At 47.3% G+C, this 20,248-nt stretch overlaps 1 protein-coding gene across 14 annotated transcripts in view; it reads right to left on the minus strand.

The window, feature by feature from the left end:
- The window catches only part of ESRRB (estrogen related receptor beta), a 162,022-nt gene that overhangs the window by 16,607 nt on the left and 125,167 nt on the right, over window positions 1-20,248 (minus strand). For 12 of the 14 annotated variants that reach the window (XM_072038432.1, XM_005013869.6, XM_021268424.4 and 9 more), the window contains 3 exons: window positions 13,898-14,014; window positions 842-952; window positions 20-181 (listed from right to left, as the gene is read on the minus strand). In XM_072038432.1, coding sequence (XP_071894533.1) covers window positions 20-181; window positions 842-952; window positions 13,898-14,014 — 390 coding nt within the window. Of the gene's footprint in view, window positions 1-19; window positions 182-841; window positions 953-4,552; window positions 4,577-13,897; window positions 14,015-20,248 lie in introns of those variants that run through there. The other 2 variants (XM_005013870.6, XM_072038435.1) reach the window with 2 other exon arrangements.

Below are 20,248 nucleotides of genomic sequence, written 5' to 3' on the forward strand. Positions count from 1 at the left end.
TATAATTTCCCCTGTTTACCTGGGATGTGCTTTGCCCAGCCAATGATCACCACCAGTTCCCTGTCTGCCAGGTCACAGAGGGTTGTCAGGGCTTTGATGTCACTCTCCGGCATGGTTGGATCAGGCATGGCATAAATCTTCTCTGGCTCTGCCACCAGCAAGTGGGAGACGATCTTAGTCACTGCACATTTCAAAGGAGAAGTTGTTGTTGTATCTCTCATGACATAAGGTGTCATAACAGCCCTTTCTAGAAGGGCCTTCCTGGGAGAACACAGCTAGAACACAGGCTGCAGGACCTCTGAAATGGTTTTGGTCACAACAAGAGGACACTACACTGCAGTTCTGTAGGCTGTAGTAATCTGCCTATGTCAAACCAGCTCTGTACAGGGCTGACAAAAGCAGCAAGCTACTCTAAGGCTGTCAGCCGCTGTCTCAGGTAGGTCCAACAAGGGTGGGAGGAGACACAAATTACAAAAAGTAATGGTAGGACTTGGAAAAGCTTAGAGAATTGTTGGAGAGTTATTGGTGATTGGAAGAGAGAAATCAGCACAGGACCAGTTTTGCCAATGCCAGAAAAGTACAGAAAAAAAAACACTACATGAATTTTATAATCTCCTACGAAAGTTCAGTGATTTAATCCTAGGTACAGTATGTATAGCACCTGGGTTACACCTTAGATGTATCTCATCTGCCTATGCACTATGATCATAAGAAAAAATTCCTAGTTCTGGTGACCAATATGGGAACCAGAAATGACAACTGCTCCGTTGCACATTTTGGGAGACCAATGAAAAGGAATGTAGTGGCTGTCAGAAGACCACAATTGTAGACCAATACATACGTGGCTTTTTAGCTGGAGGAGGGATCTGTAAGCTCAGGTAAGTGCTACTCTCAGAATCCAGTCTCCTCTTGTACTTCTGGCGGCCTCCTCGGACTCGATCCAGACGAACACCTGCAGATAAAACAAACACGATAAATTCTCATGATTCTTTATTGCCACAGGAAATCTTGACATTCAGATGTAAAAATCTGCTAAGATGTCCCCCACAGTCCAGGGATTGTCTCTCTTCCAAACACTTGAGATCCTAACTGAACCCAGGGATCCCAGTAATACCACATAAACTGCCTCCAGCTCTAACAGTACTGCTGTAAGCTTTACTTTTATTCAAAACATTAAGGAAGACAAAAATTAACCCATTTGAACTCTTGAATCACCATCAATCAAACGGACAAATGAAAAGCCTCGGAATTCAATGCCCTCTAGATGATCTTGCTTTTAAAAGAAAGACTTTAAATGTCAATCAAACCCGCCGTTATAAAAATAAGCTTTTAGATTGTTCTTAAAAATGAGAAGTTAAATGTTCTGTGACCTCTCACTATTTATATTTGAAAAAAGTGATCTATAGCAAATAGATTATGAACTATGAATTCAACAAAAAATGTTTCAGGTTTCATCAAGTAAGGAACTGTAATAAAAGTAGAACCAAATAAATAGAAACAACCTCTTCTATAATAAAGCAATGATAAAACTGAGGCAGGGAGACACTGAAGAATTTGTTAGAGTTCTTTCAAAATCCAGTGAATCACACTGAAAATAGCACGCTGAAAACAGCTCCCAGTGACTGTCCTCATACAAAAAAAAAACAACAACAAAAAAACACAAAACAATAGCAGCATCAATAACCAATTGAACAGGAACAGCAGTTGAATTGCTGTTATCTTGTACTGTATCAGGACAAGATACAATATTAAAAAGCAAATAGTGAAAAGAGCCATAGACATTTGTCCAATTGTCAGTTATTTCTGGCCAGTCATATTGCTTCTGGTAATCAGCTCCTGTGAAACTGGGGTAACTCAGTCTTGCTGGGAGAAACAGCCATCGTCAAAAAATCCTTCAAGGTAAAAGTAGGTGCGGACAAATAGAATAATTTTTTGAATCTACTCTATACAGGTACTTCCTTAGAAACACAAGTTTATCTGGTCTAATCACAGGAACCAATTATGAGATACACTTACTAATCACACTGAGACATTAATATTTGCAATCAATTTACTGCATAAACACAAACAACCAAAAGCAAACACTCCAAATCTGTTTTGAAACGATGCTTTTTGAACAACCTGTACCTCTGAAAAACCTGGAGCTGGCTGTCAAATATTTGACCTTAGAAAGAGGCACATCTGTCATTCACACGGTGTGTCTTGAGCCAATGCCACGTTTGCTTACTATAGCATGGAAAAGAGAAAGCTTTTACTGTTGTGCTCACACCAGCCCACTGGCACCACACGAAACCATTACTTGCCCAAGACCTAGATCCTGACACTTTGCAATTGGAGCACCCAAAGCAGCTGGATGGACAAACAGCACCAACATCAGCAAGAATGACCAATGCCAACCATACCATCAGTGCCATTACAGCGTGCCAGCAGGAATCCCTGCAGAGCAGGTCTGGAGCTCTCCAAAGTAAAGGAACTGCTGCTCTGGGAGGATGGAAGACATTAGGTGGATAGAAAGATATGAAGCAGAATAGGAGAATTCGGATCAAACCTTTCCTTCCCCTTCCTGTTTTCTATTTCTGACACAGTATGGAGAATTCACTGATGTCCATAAGCAGAAGTACCACCTTTCCTCCTTTACACAGCAGTTTTTCTGCAAATGTTGCCTACTGCTTCTTTTATCACCATTCCCTGCAGCAAGTAGTCTGTGGGCTAAATTTCTTCTTGGGAGCTCTAGTATGTTCCAGAGAGTGATTTCAGGCAGCCAGGGAATCCCAAACCTGAGATCATCTAGGGGGATCCCCAAGGAACAGCACTGGTAGAGTCCTGGGGGAAGCAGGGTACTTGCACTTCTGCCCATGATTTCTTTCCCACTATAATCATTCCCTGGTTTCATAAGAAAGGAGACCTCTATGCCACACTGGGCTGAATGAGTGACAGCCACCTATAGTCAGGAAGGAAGGAGAAACACAAATTTCAGGAAATGACAGAAAACTGAGTACCCAGGTGTGAAAATTTGGAGGATCGGGAATAAAACTGTTCAAAGGTTATGGAGGAATGCAGAAAAGGTTGCAGGATCCTGAATCAGAGTTTCCCAGGACCCTCATAGAAGAAGAGACACTGGAAGGTCCATTCCCTCATGCCACTGGGCAGGATGTCACTGGAACAGGGAGACATCCTTCTCAGCCCAGGAGAAACCAGCACGCAGCTCTCTAGGATGCTTTTGTTATGCAGTCTGATAAACAGTGCAGAGGGTGGGGTGAAAATGGGGAAAGAGCTTTCTTTTCCTTCTCCCAAGGAGAAGCGTGCCATCTCCGGTGCTTGGCAGAGGGACGGCTGCACAGGTTGCAGCAGTATTAGGGACCCTCAATCAGATTATAAGGACACAAAGGACTTAAGTGCATTAAAAAAAGATAAGAGAGACGCAGGGAGATTTACCCTCCATCCCTCCTTCCCTCACCGAGTAGATAGAGGTCTGTTTGCCCAAGGACTTCAGCTTGTTAATTTTGAACAAGGCTTTGTCCTCCTCTTGTTCCCCATCCTGTGCGACACTCCTTGAGGCAAACGCTTTCAATCAGCATTTGCTGAGCCACTGCTGTACCCTGCCATCATCAGCTCCAGCCGCAGAGCCAGTGAGCGGGCTGACCCCTACGTAGCGCATCCCAGTGCCCGCTGCTGAGTGCAATAACAAATAAAAGCATTTCAACCCGAGTCCCTGACTGCAACAGTCCAGAGGTGAGCAGCAAGGCCAAAGCCCTTCCCTAGAGATCTGACAGTCTACTGGGTGATATTCAGATGGCAGGAAAGGGCACAGCCAAAAAGCAGGGTCTGATACTGAGCTGTGGTATTGAGGTGGCTCATTAATGCCGGCTGCTCTATGATTTGCTCAGCGGCTGATTTAAGATGGGGAGGGCTGGTTATAAGGCAGCTCTGGAAGGGGACACACTACGGGATGTTAAAACAGAGTGGGGAGGCACAGTGGGTAGCTCAGAGAAGCAGTGTGAGGGGAAACATCGAGTGAAGAAACGGAGTGGGAAGTAAACTGAGATACGAATGGAAGTGAGGGGGGGAGAAGGGAGATGAGAGGCAGATTTCACACCAAACATACAGCCACCTGCACTTTAACTGGAAGATGCAGTCACTTATGAGATGCAGTCAGTCCATACTGAAGACTAAGCAAGGGTTTGGTGCCACAGCCTGACAAGACAACAGCAAGAGAAAGCAGTTGCCCTACAGCTCCTGCACAAACCCATTTCTCCCATGGATCACAGCTGTCCAGCTCCCAGGAGAAAAGACACTCATCCTACAAAACTCACCACTACAGGCACTGCTGGACCACCCTTCTTGACACCATCAGCGAGGAGGGGCAGCTAGAGCAGTGGAAACAGGAGCGCTCACAGACATGATGTGAGGTGATACAGCACAGGGCAAGGTTTGGGAAGTACCACCCCATACTAACCTAACTTTCCGGCAGCTGCTTCTTCAGAAATGAAGGCTATCTGTGCTGGAAACATCCCCTCTCCTCCCATTCCCGTGATGCAAGGAACCTCCTTACCTTTGGGGGGAACAGCCCTGCCACCCCATGTGAGTGAGGTGTGGAGCTGGTCCCTGTGTCCACCACAGGGATCGCGTCCCAGCTCACCGGTGGCACGCTCACAGCTCCCCAGCCTGCCTGAGCCCACCTACAGAGAGAAGGGCAAACCCAGGGCTGGTGCAGGACTTCTCAGCTCAGCATCCCGCCTGGGGGAGGGCTGTCAGTTTTCGAAGCGTCCTGTGGGTGCCACTCGTGTTCCAAGCACTCGTGCGGAGAGGTCTGTGCCAGCACCGAGCCTCTGCAGTGGGAGAGCTGATCTGCTGATCTGTTCGAGCTCCCTTCATTTCTCTGACATGCCCCTCGGAGAGATGTCTGCCCGACAGCTTTGGGATCAGATGTCCCCTTGCTGACTTGATAACATCAGGCTTTGGGGTTTTTTTCTTAATGGAAGTAAAATAATTCCAGCTTTTTTTAAAAGCTGGAGCTAGGCCCAGTCTGTCGGAAGTAAAAATAGCCGAGTATGCAGAGGCAACAGCACACAGAGTCAGGTTTAGTTTCTCTTTTATTTTCTGGGGACTAAAAATAATCTTAAAAGCTCTGTGAAGCTGAGCTCTGGCCATTGGGAAATGCAGTCTAGGCCCAATATCAGCTGTCGTGTCAAATTACTAGCCTCACCTCACTTTCCATCGAGTCCTATCACATGCCTATGAATTGATAGGAACAGAAAGATCCATCTTGCCAAAAGAGCTAACAGAGGAGCCAAGCTACAGGGTTTTTGCACGGTACAATGTGTGTCTAGACCGAGAAGGACACGACTGAAGGGAACACAGGACAAGCACTGGCCAGGGAGCGATGTCCCCGGGACTGCTTTTGCCCAGCTTCCCTGTTACACCAGCCGGATCCTGCGCCCACTGCCCACCTATACCTTGAGTTGCAGTTTCTGCATCAATGCATCAACCAGCCTGGTTGCTCTCCTGGAGTCTGGGCTGGGGTGGTGCTCTGCAGGTAACAGAGACACCTCTGTCCCCGGGAGCTGCAGTCTGAAGCCCAGGGGTTGGCACTGCCCAAGGAAGCTGGAAGGGAGAAGTTTTCTGACCAAGGTGTTCCCTCTCCCCTGTTGCTCTGAACCTCAGGAAAGACAAAAGGATGTGGCAATGGGAGGAGTGAGCCAGGAGGAGACCTATCAAAGAAACAGAGCAACTATGACCATAAAAGTTAGGCTTGCTAAGATGGGGAAAGAAATAGATGATGGGGAAAAACAGGACTGTCTAAGGAGAAGATGGAGAAGCTGTAACCTAAGCTCTCTTTTGTTACTCTGAGATTCCAGCATGGGAGGGGGAGAAGTCCTGTACATACCATTAGGCTCTTGAGCTGCCGCAAAAGGATGCCAGCCCCTGAAAAATCTCCTGGTAGATGACTGGTGCAATTCCCCAACTCATCTGTAATCTAGGAAAGTGACTTGGGGGTCACAGGTCAGCATGGCCAGAAAAACCCTGTGATTAGCGTGGTGCATGTCAACAAGCCTGGGAGTGACACTTGCAGCAGGAGGGTGGGGAACTAGCCTGGGGAGAGGGGCTGTGGCATCGGAGAATCCATCTCCTGTGTTATAAGGGCCTACAGAAAGACTGGATCAGGTCAAGCAGGATGTTGCAGATTGCTCTCCCTTTGATATTTTCAGGGATGTACTAGTTATGTAGAAAAGCTCCTTTCCTGCCCATCTGGCTAAAGAGTCCCTGGACTCGGAGGGACAGGTTATCCCTGTAATGTCTGATGATATACCTGGTTCCAGAGGCTGTCCGTGCCTTGGAGCAGCGATACAAGGTGCCCTTGACCCTCACACACACAAGCTGCACGTCCCAGGCGGTTGGTTCTGGTGTAACCCGCACAGCTTGTGAACGAAGCCTTCCCCTCCTCCACTGCCTCTGCAGCACTAGCCATTGTTGTCCCTAAAACATACAGCTTCCTTCCCATGCTGCAGCCCCTCAACCTCACCCCCAATCACAGCAAAAAAAAAAACACAACAGGAATTAAGAAGGGCTTCAAGGGCAGATGGGAACAAAGAATACCTTAGTACCTTGTTCAGCTCTCTGTAGTAACCCCCACAATCATACTCTCACCTTGTGTTCAGGGTCCATGCAAATGTCCTTTGATGGTTTCCCCTCCTAGCCCTCTAACCAGTCTGAGGCAGGACAGCGGCTCTATTGGCTCTACTGCCCACAACAGCAACACCCCCACAGCAGCAGGCTGAGGGGCACTGTGTGAAAGGAGAAGACACAGGCATGCACCTGCCAGGAAAAGACCATGGATGACTTTCACAAAAGGACCTAAAAGATGGCAAAGCTCCAGCCCCACTCACTCTCCAAGACACAGTGCTCAGAACTAAATCCCCTAAGGGGTGTTTTATGCCTGGGTGTGATTTGACTCACTTTACTTTAGACTTTAACAATTTTCGTCTGTGCATTTGGGCTCCTTTGACAAGCAACAGAGAGAAGCAGGAACATCCACATTCACCTCACCCTCCAGACGCTCACCTGAGGAGGAGTGATGACAGATACTTCTCTCCACCGACTATCAGGGGAACCTCCGAAAGCCCTGCAGGGTCAGACCAATGCTTTCTGTAGCCCAGTTTCTTATTTTAGTCTATTTAGGTAGAGAATGCAAGCCTTTTGGAGTAGGTAAGGGAGCATAAGCATGGGCTAAGAACCAAATTTTTAGATTTGTGACAGCGGAGAGGCCCCCACCTGTGTGTGGAGAGAGGCTCACTTGTGACAGAGGTCTGCAGGGAGATCCTCAGGCCCACCAACACAGCGTGCTGCCACTTCAGCCAGGCCTCACAGCGCAGCTCTGCTTGGGCCTTGCAGCCATAACTGCTCTCCTGAAGCTCTCACCTCAGCAGTGATTTTTCCAATACTCAGAACTAGCATCCAGCTAAAATTTAATTCTTAAAATAGAACAGCTTTGCTGGGCAATTCTGAGTAAATACCCCACCTCCCCCAGGATACCCTGCAGCCCAAGGGCTAGTGCGGTCTTCTCAGGTAGATGAGAAAAGGGGATTGAGAATCTCAGCCGAGCTGAGTCATTGGTGAATGTAGGTCACCAGAGCCCATGAAAATGGTCGTGCACATGCCTCAGGTTACTGTAGAGCAGGGGGACATACATCCAGTCCCAATCTGCTCCTGGCTACCTCAAAGGATCTCACTGCACTGTTAGAACTGCCTATAAGTTTGTAGCATGATGGTTGGCAACTAAAGATCCTTAAATGGTTGTGTTTTTTATCAGCTTCCCCTTTTCTGTACATGTTATAAAAGTACTAAGCATAATTTCTGGTGATGGAGTACACAGCGTTTATCATATACCTGTGTAGAGGTGATGCCTCTCTGAATCTGCACTGCTGTACATCGAGGGTCTGAACTGCTTGTTTGATAGAACAGAGATTTACTTATGGCAAGAGCCATGGGGACTCATCTAGGCAGGTCAATGGTTCAAAAGGAATGGAGGAAACCAAACTAGACAGATTGATAACCCAATGGAAGTGCCAGAAGGTATGGGGAGAGTCCACGATGCACCAGTGATGTGATCAGAAAAGAGACACCAAGTGCCATCATCCCAACACACACTTTATTACAGCTCATCCACTGGAAGCCTCTTTGGAGATTTACAACTGCCCTGCCAAAGGCATCACATGCTCTGCGTCACACCACCACCAAGCCCAATTCCAGACGCATCGCAAATGCTCAATTCATGCCTTGGAAAATAGCTGGGTGTGGAAGATATAGACATCAGGATGCCACTCACTGCACCTGGAGATCCTGTTTCAAAGAATGGGGAGGTTGCCTGTCTGTTTTTAAACACAGGGGCATTTTAGAGAAGGAAAAATCATTTTTCATTCTCTCTCTTTTTTTTTTTTCATTTGGATGCCTCCAATAGTGATATTTCTGGCACCGGCTGGAGGCAGAATACTCTATAAATACAAAGCCATTAAATCCCATGCAGCAGCAACCTGATCAGGGCTGCCTTTTAATTTCCTGACATGAGCTGGCCACTAACCCAATTACCCAGAGTCCCCGGAGGAGCCCTCATCCCTTCCCAGGAAGCACAAAGCAAGAACCCGAGCATATTGCAGGGACATCAGCTGAGCTTTCACTGAAATCAAATATCTTTTCGAGAACACATGGTTTGGAAGCAGGGATGGGGGCAGGAGGGAGAGCTTGCTGGAAACACTTTGCTCCATTGAGAGATTCTGACACTTAAAAACTGAAATGAAACACCCTCCATTTAGTTATGTTGCTAAAAAGGAGCTCCACTGTTGATTCAGTTACCTCAGTTTCAGTGAGCAATGAAGGCAAAGTTACTGCGATTGCCAGTGGTAGGAATCCCTTGTTCAGATACTAAACGACTGCACCCAATTTGTACAATCACAGAGCCAGGCCAGCCCAGAGGTGATGGATTTGTTTCCTTGGGAAGCATTTGTGACATCAGCCCTGGTTGTAGCTTGTAAGGGAAACTGCAGAGTTAGGACTATTTGTTAGGGATGTTCCACGAGCTGCAGGCTTTCCTAATCAGCCAGGGTCTTTAAAGGAGCAACAAGGATTCAAGAAACAGCCGCATCTGAAGTCTGTTGATTTCATGCTCCATCATCTCTGCACTGAAGTGGGGACCACCTCCAACATTCAGAGATGCAGGGACTTGGGCAGCACAGGAATTATCAGACTGTTGTAAGTTCCTTTCCTGCTCCACAGAACAGGGAACAGCGTAACTGCAGAAACATTATATGTGGGAATCCACTGAAGAAAACAGTCTGCAGGGCTTCCAAAACTGTAAAGAACCCATGTCCAGACAACAGTTGGTATGCTCATGAACTTCTACAGTTGTTATCCTCCTAAAAGCTGCCCAGAAGCCTTCCAGATGTTGGGCTACAATGGCACCCTGATGTTGATTTGTTATGTCCAGTATTGCCCATTTGTCATTTCCATCCAAGGAGGAGCTCTGTATCGAGGGGCCTTGACATCCCATTGCACCTCACCTGTTATATCCCATCTCTCTTCCCATGTCCCCAAAACACTTCCCTCTCAAGAGATTAACACAAAAGGAAGGATTAACATCACTGTCCCCACCGTGTCCTTGCCTGGATCATGGTTCTGCAAGGTGACACGCAGGACTGTGACTTCAGAGAGGCAGCAGAGGTGTGCAAGGCAAGGCTGGGAGGTCATGTTTAACCAGCCAACGTCCAAAATCAAATGTCTGAGCCCACTTAAAAAAGCCATGTGTCATCTGAAATTACATCCACCTCTTGATGACAAGCAAATTGCTGTAGAACAGAAAGGCCATGGGTAGCTAGAGCGTGAATGGCAAGGGTATATTCTCCCCATACCTGACAAGGTATATTGAGGTTTTAAAAGAGACCTGCCAAATCACTGAAATTTCTCTATCCATCATCTTAGAGAGCCAGAGAGACATAGACCTATGCTGTAGAGTCCAGAGCTGAAGAGCTACACTTAGGCCATTGTGGGCATGAGACAGTGCTGGGAGCAGACAGGGATGCCCATCTCTGAAAAATACCTCTGCTCTGCAAGATGCAGAGACATTTTCCCTCACAAGCCATCCCCACTGCCTCGAATCCTTGTAGATAACATCTCCATGTGGGGACAGCAGTAACACAGGTTGCTCAGGTCTTCCTGATTCCTGCAGAACAGGAGACCACACATTTCGGTTGGACAAAGCTGTGGAGATGCCTCAGTTCCCTCTGCCTGCAGGGTGGCAATTCAGGGAGGCCAAGAGCAGCAGAGCGTGGGTTTTCTAGGGACGAGACCTCTCCACGGGGGCACTGCAACTGGGGTCTGCAGGAATCTCAGCCTCCAAGTTCGACACGCTCCAGATGGAAGGGGAAAGAGAGAGACAGGCAGCCAGGTGTGCCAGCACCTTGGACATTCAGGCCAGCTGGGCTCTGCGGGCAGAGCTCTCTGCCTGCTGCTTCCCCCAGCGAGTCTCGCCTGCCCTGCAGCGTCATGCCTGGAGAACCTGAGACAGCAGCACAGCTCTGGTGTCCGTGCAACTCCCTCGTTGCGATGCATTGATCGGAGATCTCTTAAAGAAAGTGGCCTGGATATCCGAGACACCTATTGATTGCTCCATCGGCTCTCTTCCTGCCCTGATCCTCATTCGCTTGGCATTGTCCGAACAACCTGCACCTCTGCACTAGGGGCAGTCTGCCCAGTCCTTACAGGGTGACAGCCAGCTTTCTGCCCCTCTGCAGCCCATGTGCAAGGAGAGAACATGCCTGGTGACCCTCACGCACATTCACCACGGAAGGACCTAAGTCTGCTCCCACTGAACCCAGCTGAGCGTTTCAGGAGTAATGGAGAGGCTTGGAATCATCACTGCATGGTTTTTGACGTGTTTGAATACTGGTGCCCCCTTCCTAAAAACAAACTCATACCACATGCCCAGCAAGCAGAATGTGGGACATACATCATGTATAAGGACAATCACCAGAAAAATCTTTCCTCTCTTACTGAAAAGAAATCATGAAGCCCTGAACTAGGTACTGATGGAATATCATACTCTTCTTCCTCAGAGGAAGGACATTTTCGTTACTCAGAAATGTTGCCAGTAAGTTACCAGCCAAATGACAAGGACCTCAAGGAGAAATGTGGCAAGAGAGGAATCAGTTTCCAGACCGCTCATTTAGCCACAAGACAATTTTCCCAAAACTCCTGGCAATCAAGCAGGAGAAAGAATCTGGCTTGACAGCCTTCTGCCATGGATGAACCCAAGGAAGATGAGAGGTAAATCAAGGGTAAGGAGAAATAGGAAGGGGAACTACTGAAAGGAAAAAAACCTCATATCATAGCTTGCACATCAAGACACATCTTATCCTAACGAGTGCAGGGTAGGCTCTCTGGGAAAGCCAAAGCATCAGGGACTTTTTATATGGTCAAACTACTAGAAACGTACAGCAGGGAACACTGTTGCCCTGGCAAATAAAGGGGTGGATGAACTAACAGAATGACAGATCAGAGACGGTAAAAACCAATGAACCTTTTCTAATCCAAAATCCCTTGTCAATTCTGCATTTTTGAGCAAGTCAAACAATTATGGATTTGTTCTTTCCAGAAACTCCTGGCTCTGTGGAGACCGAAGACTGCGAAACCATTTTTCTTCCTTTTTGGATTTTGCTTTTAAAGATGTGTTTTGATTCAATACTGTATACTAATACTTTGTGCTTCCACCAGGCTTCACTTAAAGTTAACTAATCGGTCTTCACGATCATTTTGCAAAGCAATATAACCCTTATTTCTCAGCTGGGGAAACTGAGCAAAAGAAAGAAAGAAAAAGAAGCATGTCCTACATCACTTGACCACTCAGTGTTAGGACACAAGACTCCTGTTCATGGATTGCTATTGTAGGCTCTTCTGCTTCCCTTGATATTGTCACATGTTCTTGCATCCCACTGCTATCAATAAATCTTTACACTGTATATTCCACAGCTCTAAATATTATGGGCAGGATCACAGATACACTAACATCAATAGCAAACCACCCTTCCCTAGTGGCTTTAATGATGCTCAATCAATCCCTATATGAATAACTAAAGACACTTCAGCACAAAAGCAGCCTCAAGAGTCAAATTTCAGTTTGCTGTGGGTAGTATCCCCTAGGGTTCAGGAGTTCAGGCACAGCATGGTGTCAGTGAACCTGCATTGCCTTGCAGCCTACCTCTGGTCTGCAAGGAGTTAATGGTTTTCATAAAACTTGGAGGCTAAGCCACTGTTCAGATCCTGCTCTGGGCAGTGTTACACTCATACAGCTGGGAGCAGAGGTTGTCCTGGCCGCAGTCAGACAGGCCAGAATGGGCTCCTGCAGCTCTGCTCCCTCAGCTGCCAACTCTGAAATGCTCAGCTACATGGATGCTGGGCAGTGAGCATGCCTGGACCTATGCTGCTGCTCTGCAGGGTGTCTGGAGCCACATCATACTTTTAGGGTTGTTTTATGGCATTCATATGAACAGGCTTTCTCATTACCAATCTGCACTCCCACTAAAACCGGTGTCACTAGCATGGACTGGCGTGTGGGTGAGGAGATATTACACCACCCCAGAGCCACCACATGCAGAGAAGCTGGTTTCCAGCAGTCCCTCTCTAACTCCAAAAGCAGGTGCCTCCCTCCCAGCAGTAGATCAAGATCCTCTGTCTATCACCTCTACACCCCCGTGAGGGAGGCCAGACTATAGAAGTCTGCATCTCCTCCCCTTGATACCTGGTGTGCTCCAGCAGGAAGTTATTTACCCACAGAAACTATACATCCATCAAAGCACGGGACAGGGTTTAACATCTAATCTACATTCTTAACAACAGTGGCTGCCATCAACTTGCCTCTCAAGAAATGAGAGAGCGCCAGTGCGAAGCAGAACACGCTCAAGTGACATCGTGCAATTCATCACCAGCTGCTAAAATGGTACGACCTGGAAGCACGCTGCGTGCTGGCATCTTGGCTCCAGCACGCTGGACTTGCGCAGACCACAGCCAGCTGCTGGTCCTTGTCGCTAAACTGAGGGAACCGTGCTCTGCCAGGCACGGCAATGCAGAGGGTTACACACAACTCTTCTTCCTCCCCCCTCCTCCTCTCGCTGCCTCTCCCTGAGGGACCCAAAGGAAACAAAGCTTTAAAGTCAATCCATAAGAATGTGTTTAATTGCCACTGAATTCCCTGTGGTTCACCTTGAATGGACAAGGATTGGGGAGGCAAGGGGGGGAAGGGAGGAAAAGCAGCGCAAGAAAGAAGCTGAACACTGCTCAGAGAATACTGAACAGATCAATAGGCTCAGCACAACGCAGGTTGAGCATGCAGGGCAGACGACCCACAGCTCCCAGACAAACCTGTGCTCGCCACCATCTTCAGAAAGTCTCTTGAGTGGGAATACGGGCATACCTTTGCAGCACGCTGTGCCATAGCTCTCCATTAACTCCATCCTTCCCTTCCACAACCCAGCCAACTCAGTCACGATCAAACAAGATCCTCTCCTTCCCAACACTGCAAAATGACCTGGAGGGCAAGGAGAGCAGCACCTTCCAGCATGGGGTTCCTTCAGGAAATCAAATAGTCTGGCACAGCCAATTTCTAGTTATTTATCAAATTTGCTCTGATGCTGGAAGTAATATCCCAGCACAAGGGTGCTGACTAGAACCACTCTCCTCTCTGGACTGCCCTCTTGGTCACTGCTGATCCTGACTCTTTTAAAAGTCTCTTAAAGAAATACCCTAGAAAAGTCAGAGAGGGCAAGTGTGTAGTTATTCTACGGCATCCTGCAAGGCCTGGATCCAGTTGCTGCCAGGACAGACAGCGATTCTGAATCTGACTCTGTCTTACCTTCTTTCAGCATCCCCACTTTGAGGCATTTCATGAAGCGACAGGCCTGACAGGACTTGCGCCTCCGTTTCGTGATCTCACATTCATTGGTGGCCGGGCAGCTGTATTCAATATTCCCTGCAATCAAACACAGAGATGGTCACCCATGTTCTCCTCACTGATCCAGGGACAGGCTGCAGAGCCCAAATATTCCCAACACCATCAGTCTGTAAGTTTGCTCACTCATTCGCACATACACACACACACACTGAGACCACAGCTGGCTTGTGATGGCTCTTTTGAGAGCCCAGCACTACTTGTCAGAACACATTTCAGAAAACAAAACAAAACAAAAAATAATAATATTGCTGTAAGTATTGGGAGAAACCTGCCCATCCAAGGGGCTGACTCAGTGCTTAGCTTTCAGGCACACTGTGTCCTCCCAGCACATCATCACTCCTTGTGCTGCGTTAGTTATAATGTGGCCTGTTCCCTGGAGCCCAGGGCTGGGAGGGGGAGCAATCCAGATATTAGCAACATTCCCCTTGCTGCCCATCTTGCTCAACATCTGTGGGATGGATGTCACCTGTCCTTTCTTGCCTTGCTCAGGGGACCAGGGAGCTCGGAGGCAGCATTTCCTCCTTTGCTTCCTCCTGTCAGATGATACCCTAAAGGTAGCAGGGAAGCAGTGACTGAGAAAGATGGATAAGATGTCCTGTAAAATGAATGCACATCTTTTAGATTTTACTTTATGAATCCTTGTGCACCTGCCTCTCATCCCTTTGCAGAGAAAAATCAGCATTTCTTTCCTCATTCCCTTTCATTTATGATTACTTCACAACACTGCCTCCAAGACAAAACAGGAAAAGAAGCATCCAAAATTTATTTTTGGTCACATCATATTTTATCATAAGCCAAGTATACAACTGAAACATGGATGCAGGGTCCTGATCTGAGGACATAATTGGAAGTACACTGAATCACGAGTAATCCAATGATTATTTAGTCCTAGAAGACAATAAACAGAAACAGCTGTCCCTATCCTCCATTCACTTTGAAGATTGTCAAGAAAGCTTGACAATGATGCATTGACTATGACAATGTATTTAAGACAGTCTGGCTGCTAGGTAAAAGAAGCAACTCCTGAAAAGCTTTCTAAACTCTACAGTCAGTTCAGCAGAATGGTTGTTTTGGTGGTTCAGATACTGGAAATTGAGATTCAAGAGTTCAGTCAGAGCTGTAGGAGGGAGCATAGGTGAGAGCAGAGAGGTCACAGTCTGGACTTCGTATACCATCAGGTTAGAAGGGAAGATCAGAGTTTAGTAGCACCAGGACAGGATACTTGAGTTTTGTTCCTACTTTGGCAGCGGATTTCTATGCTCTTGTGCAAGACACTTCCTTCGTCTGCATGAAGACCAACATGTAGTACAGAAAGTACATACCACTCTCTGGGAGTGGTGATTAGACCTTGGGGCTAAGTAGTTGGAAAGCCCATTGAGCATCTGAGTTAAAAGGGCGTGGATCCAAAAGGAAGGAAGCACCATTTGATTTATCTCACTATGTTTGGCCCCTTGAAACCCCAAGAGCACGCAAATCTCAAAGCATAAACGTGGCCTGTCTGGTAGTTACAAACCTTGTACCCCCTACCTCCTGCCTTGTCAAAAGACCTACAACTTGACCCTCAGCTCCAGACCAGCCATCCCATTTCTCTCCATTGCTCCTCTGTGCCCAAAACGCAGTCTGTCTGCAGGAACAGGGATTGCTGCACAAGTCGCTTCCGTTCAGACTAAATTTTGTCATTGTGCAGCACTTGAATTTCAATAGCCAACAACGTATCAAGGTTCTCAGCTGGAAATTGAGATTCAGGCCTGATCTCAAGGCAATAAACAAACCCCTGCTCTATATACAGCGCTCCAGCACCTTATAGACTCATGAGTACACAGGTCCTGACCTCATGATCTGATACTTGCTGTGTCCCACATGGGAAGGGAGAGAGCAGGAACAAACCTGGGATAAAACTTAATCACAAGCTAACTTTGGAAAGTCTTTCCTAAGTTTCAGTGTCCACTTTGCACACCAAAGCCAGGACCAGAGTTCTGGAGAGCTATGAGATTTCATGTTTGTTGGTCCCAAGGTAAAAAATTTGCCACCTAACATAGATGCTACACCAAAGACACTACGCCCTGAGAGCATCCGGAGGCAATGACAGCCCTCTCCAGCAGTTCAAGGTCACTCTACTGAGTCAGGCAGATCCTCCAACATCCTCATGCCTCTCCTTGACAAAGCACTGGGAATGGTCTACGAAGCCTACATCACAACTAAACTGTGATGGTGTCAGAGTAGGTATGGGGTACCATACACACACTTGAGTATGCAGCTCAGAAAGGCATTTCGGTGCTGGGATCACACCTGCTAAAGCAGCAGAGCCAGATGAGGGTGGGCACGGGGCAGGCTCCCCTTCCCAGTGGCAATGCAGTGGCCACCGTGTAGCACAACATCCATGGGGATTGCTGATATACAAAAGTGAAAAAATACACCCAGCAATGGTGGGACATCCCTCTGGGCACATCATACTGCCTTTGCATCCAACACAGGCTTGTGTGTCCCTTCCACACACGCTGTGCACAGTCCCAAGGAAGGAGGCACCAGCAACTGTGTCTTACAGCGCTCTTTACAAGGGTACATGCTAGAGGTGAGGCCCAGGGAGCCCCTTCACACAAGACAAAGCTGCCAAAGCAAACGGACTTTATACCAGCCTCCAAATGTGCCCTGCGCTGCATGGATGGAAAGCTACAGCTGGGGGCGATACCTGCCATTTTTGCAGGAAGCAGGGACATCACCGGGGAAGGCACAATCAGCATTACCCAAGCAGAGCTCATCCAAGAAAACTATCGTCTCCAAAACTTTAACAAACTTCTCTGACTTTTTTTTTCTTTTTTTTTCTGGTCTCTCAATTTCTTTTATGGTTCCTGGGGCCGGCTGCCAGCACAGCGCGCTGCTCACAGCTCCCTGTAATTTCTGTAAGTGCCCTGTGATAAAGTGATGAGATTAACTCATCGAAATTCCAGCAGCCTCCCAGCGGCTGGCGGTCACACCGCCTGCCCGGCTGCCGGCACAGGGGGCTCAGAGAGAGCTCCCCCTTTGCTGCGGCAGCTCAGGGTGCTGCCAGGCCCTGCTGAAGGGTCTCCGTGCACAAGGGCTCACAGAGACAAGCCTGTACTACATGAGTGTAAATGTGGGGCAAGCCTGTGTGTGATTATGTGACCCAGAAGGAAAGGGCAGAAAATGGGATAATCTAACAGACATGGCCTTGCTTTGAACTGTCATTTATTAGAAGAGTGTTCCTTGATTTAGGCAATATTTACATTTGGTCTGAAAAACCTGCCAGGACCTCCCTGATGCCACTGCGCAAGATTAACCTTAAAAAATGGCTTCAAAAAAACCCACAAGTGGCTGGTGACAAGATCAGAGTCTGGAGTTGCTCTAGCCTTCATATGTAGCCTTGGAGGGCAAATCACTTCCTCTCTGTGTCTTAGGCTTCCCATCTGCAAAATGAAATGAGCACCAAACCTACCTTCTGGGGGGATCGTGAGTCTTGATTCATTAAGGTCTAACTGCACTTTAAAGCCTTTAGATGAGAGATGCTAAGGAACAGCCAAGGACTATTAAAGTGATAGATAATGTTTTTTATGCTGGAGAACTGCAAAATTACCCTATTTTCTGTAAAATGGGGACCTTTGACTGTTAAACACTTTGGAACATAATTTGCAGTGTACACATAATAGGAGCACCTGAAAACTGCACTCCAGAACTTGGTTATCCAAGAGACACCGTGGTCACCGTAGCTCTCTGGAAGGGGCAGGACTGGAAGAGGAGAACTGGGGAATGTGGTAGCATCCCCCACAGCTCCTGCTTAGGTCATGGACAGGGCTCCTCAGGGGAGATGAGCTCCAAATCAGTATAGCACTGAAAGCACAAGCTGCTCCCCACCTTACTTGCTGATCCTGCCTTCTGATAAAGCCTTCTCCAGCTTATACAGGGGAACTCAGGAGAGATCAAACAGAAGTAACCATGAAAGTCTTTAGAGCTAAAACCTTTTCAATCTCTGCTTTTTGAAACAAACAAACAATTCTTCTTTTGGGTTCTTCTCTCTTTCTGGTCCATTCCCTTTCACCATTCTTTCCCTCTCCTTTCCTTGCATGCTCCATCCTGCTCTGAAATGCTGCACATGGACCTCTCCTTTCCTCTCTTTCATTGGGAAACATCACTGTAGCTTTTCCCAAATTTCAGGGAGAAGACCAAATTTGGAGATAACTGCTGCTAAGTGCCAAATTCTATTCACTCAAGACAAAAAGTCACACTTTTCACCCCAGTGACTTGATGCAGCACACTGCAGTTGTGACCAGCATAGTGGTGCCACTCTCCTTCGGGACCCTAGGGCCAGAGGATTGAGGGCTAGAATTCCCAGGGAAATCCATCTCATAGCCTTCTCAGCTCATGCATTTGTTTCCTTTTATCCTCCCCCCCCCCTTTTTTTTTTCTTTGTACAAGAACTGCTTGCAAAATACCATAGGTTTAGGGAAGTCCCATCAAGCAGTCAGTACAGTGCCTCCATGTTTGAGCTGCATGTGACAGTCTGCAGGAGAAAGCAACCAAACCTCTCAACAAGCCATTACCTCCTTTTATTTCAGTACCCCCAAAATTTGGTCCAAATCCTTTTTATCTCCACTTCCAAAGGCAAGTTTTTCACTTAGGTATCCCAGTAAAAAGGGACCTGAAAACTGTAAAATGGCCACAGTGAGTGCAGAACCAGACTAGTAGAGCCTCAGCACCCAGCAGGCACCAGTCCAATTTCCTCTGCACCAGGACAGGGGAACACTGATAATATACATGCAGTGGATTCTCTATTACCTTCTGCTTAAATTAACAGAGACATCATAGTCCGAGTCCTGATGTGAGGACAGGTGTGTTGTGAAAATCAAAGGAAAATCTCTCCAACGATCTGAGCGAGGTGAGAGGAATTATTTTTTAGGCCACAGTTTTTAAGGAAAGGGATTCTAATATTGGACCTGTACGTCTGTATTTAGGCACCTGAACAACAGGCTTGATTTTCAGAAGGGTTATCCTGGGCTTCCAGGAACACGCTCCTGACCTAGGTGCCTAAGCATATGCAAGCATCAGTGGATGCTCCCATTTTCTGAGGGGAAAAAAAAAAAAAAGCCTAGTATCTGTGTACACCACAGCCTGGGATGGTGCTTGGATTAACCAAAATTTTACTTCACATAATTAAAACTGAAATAACAGGGCCAAGGCTCTTGACACTGTGAGAGCAAATGGGGCTAGCTATGGGTCTAACACCAGCATTGTTCACCTTCTCAGGGTGGCACACCTGGCTTCTGCTCCACGCAAAAGGACTTAGACATTTGCACAGCCTGACTCAAGTCATTCTCCTGCCTGCAAGTGGGTGCAGATGTGCCCCAGGGCTCTCTGCTGGCAGCACACATCTTTCTCTAAGCCTGATGTGCTTTCTCACAGACACTGGGGTTCTGACACAGAAATCCTTATTTACCAAAGGTTCAGAGAACAGATCCTTCTGCACAGAGCAATCTCTGCAGATGCACTGAGGCTAAGATTGAACAAAACTAACAGAGCTGAGTTGGACTGGAGGTAGTTTTCTGACTCCAAGTGCTAGGGCTGTGACAATAAACAGCACTCAAGCACCAGATCCTAGATATCATGCTTCTTCTGGTTATGTTGCAAAAGCTTTTGGAAAGCTTAGAACACCTCCTGTGTTTCGACTGTGAACTCCCATCTGAGAAGCAGCAGGCACATTTCTGAGAAGGACAAAGGGACAGGACAGGGCCTGACTGCAGGGATGCAAACCTCCCTCCTGCATCTCACGGGCCCTTTGCTGCTCCTGTGGACAGAAACACACTTCCACTCAGGAAGATGTGCAAACTCTCTCAGCTGTTCCTACCTTCCCAGCAGCCATGGTGACCACAACAACGACAACCAGGAGGCCCTAGAAGAGTATGGATTTTGTTACAAATCCCCGCAAATCTTCTGAGCTGCATTATCCACATGTTAAGCCCCTTATTGGTGTAAGGGCATCTCAGCACAGCAGCTGTGGAGCTACACTACAAGAAGCTTGCAAGACTCAAGCAAGGAATCCACAGATGCAGACACTTTACCTCATACACAACCTGCCCACTCAGAAAATGATGGTCCATGTCTCTTCTCTCTGACTCTCCAAAAACCAGTTCTCCCCAGTACAAATGCTTGCAAGTTCTGTTGTATCACCGTATAGGTATGAGTTCCAAGCACGCAATGAGCCGATTCACAAAGGTCAGAGGGTGAAATCTTAATTCAGAT

The sequence above is a fragment of the Anas platyrhynchos genome, chromosome 5 (genome assembly GCF_047663525.1).
Source record: "Anas platyrhynchos isolate ZD024472 breed Pekin duck chromosome 5, IASCAAS_PekinDuck_T2T, whole genome shotgun sequence".
Classification (NCBI taxonomy): Eukaryota; Metazoa; Chordata; class Aves; order Anseriformes; family Anatidae; genus Anas; species Anas platyrhynchos.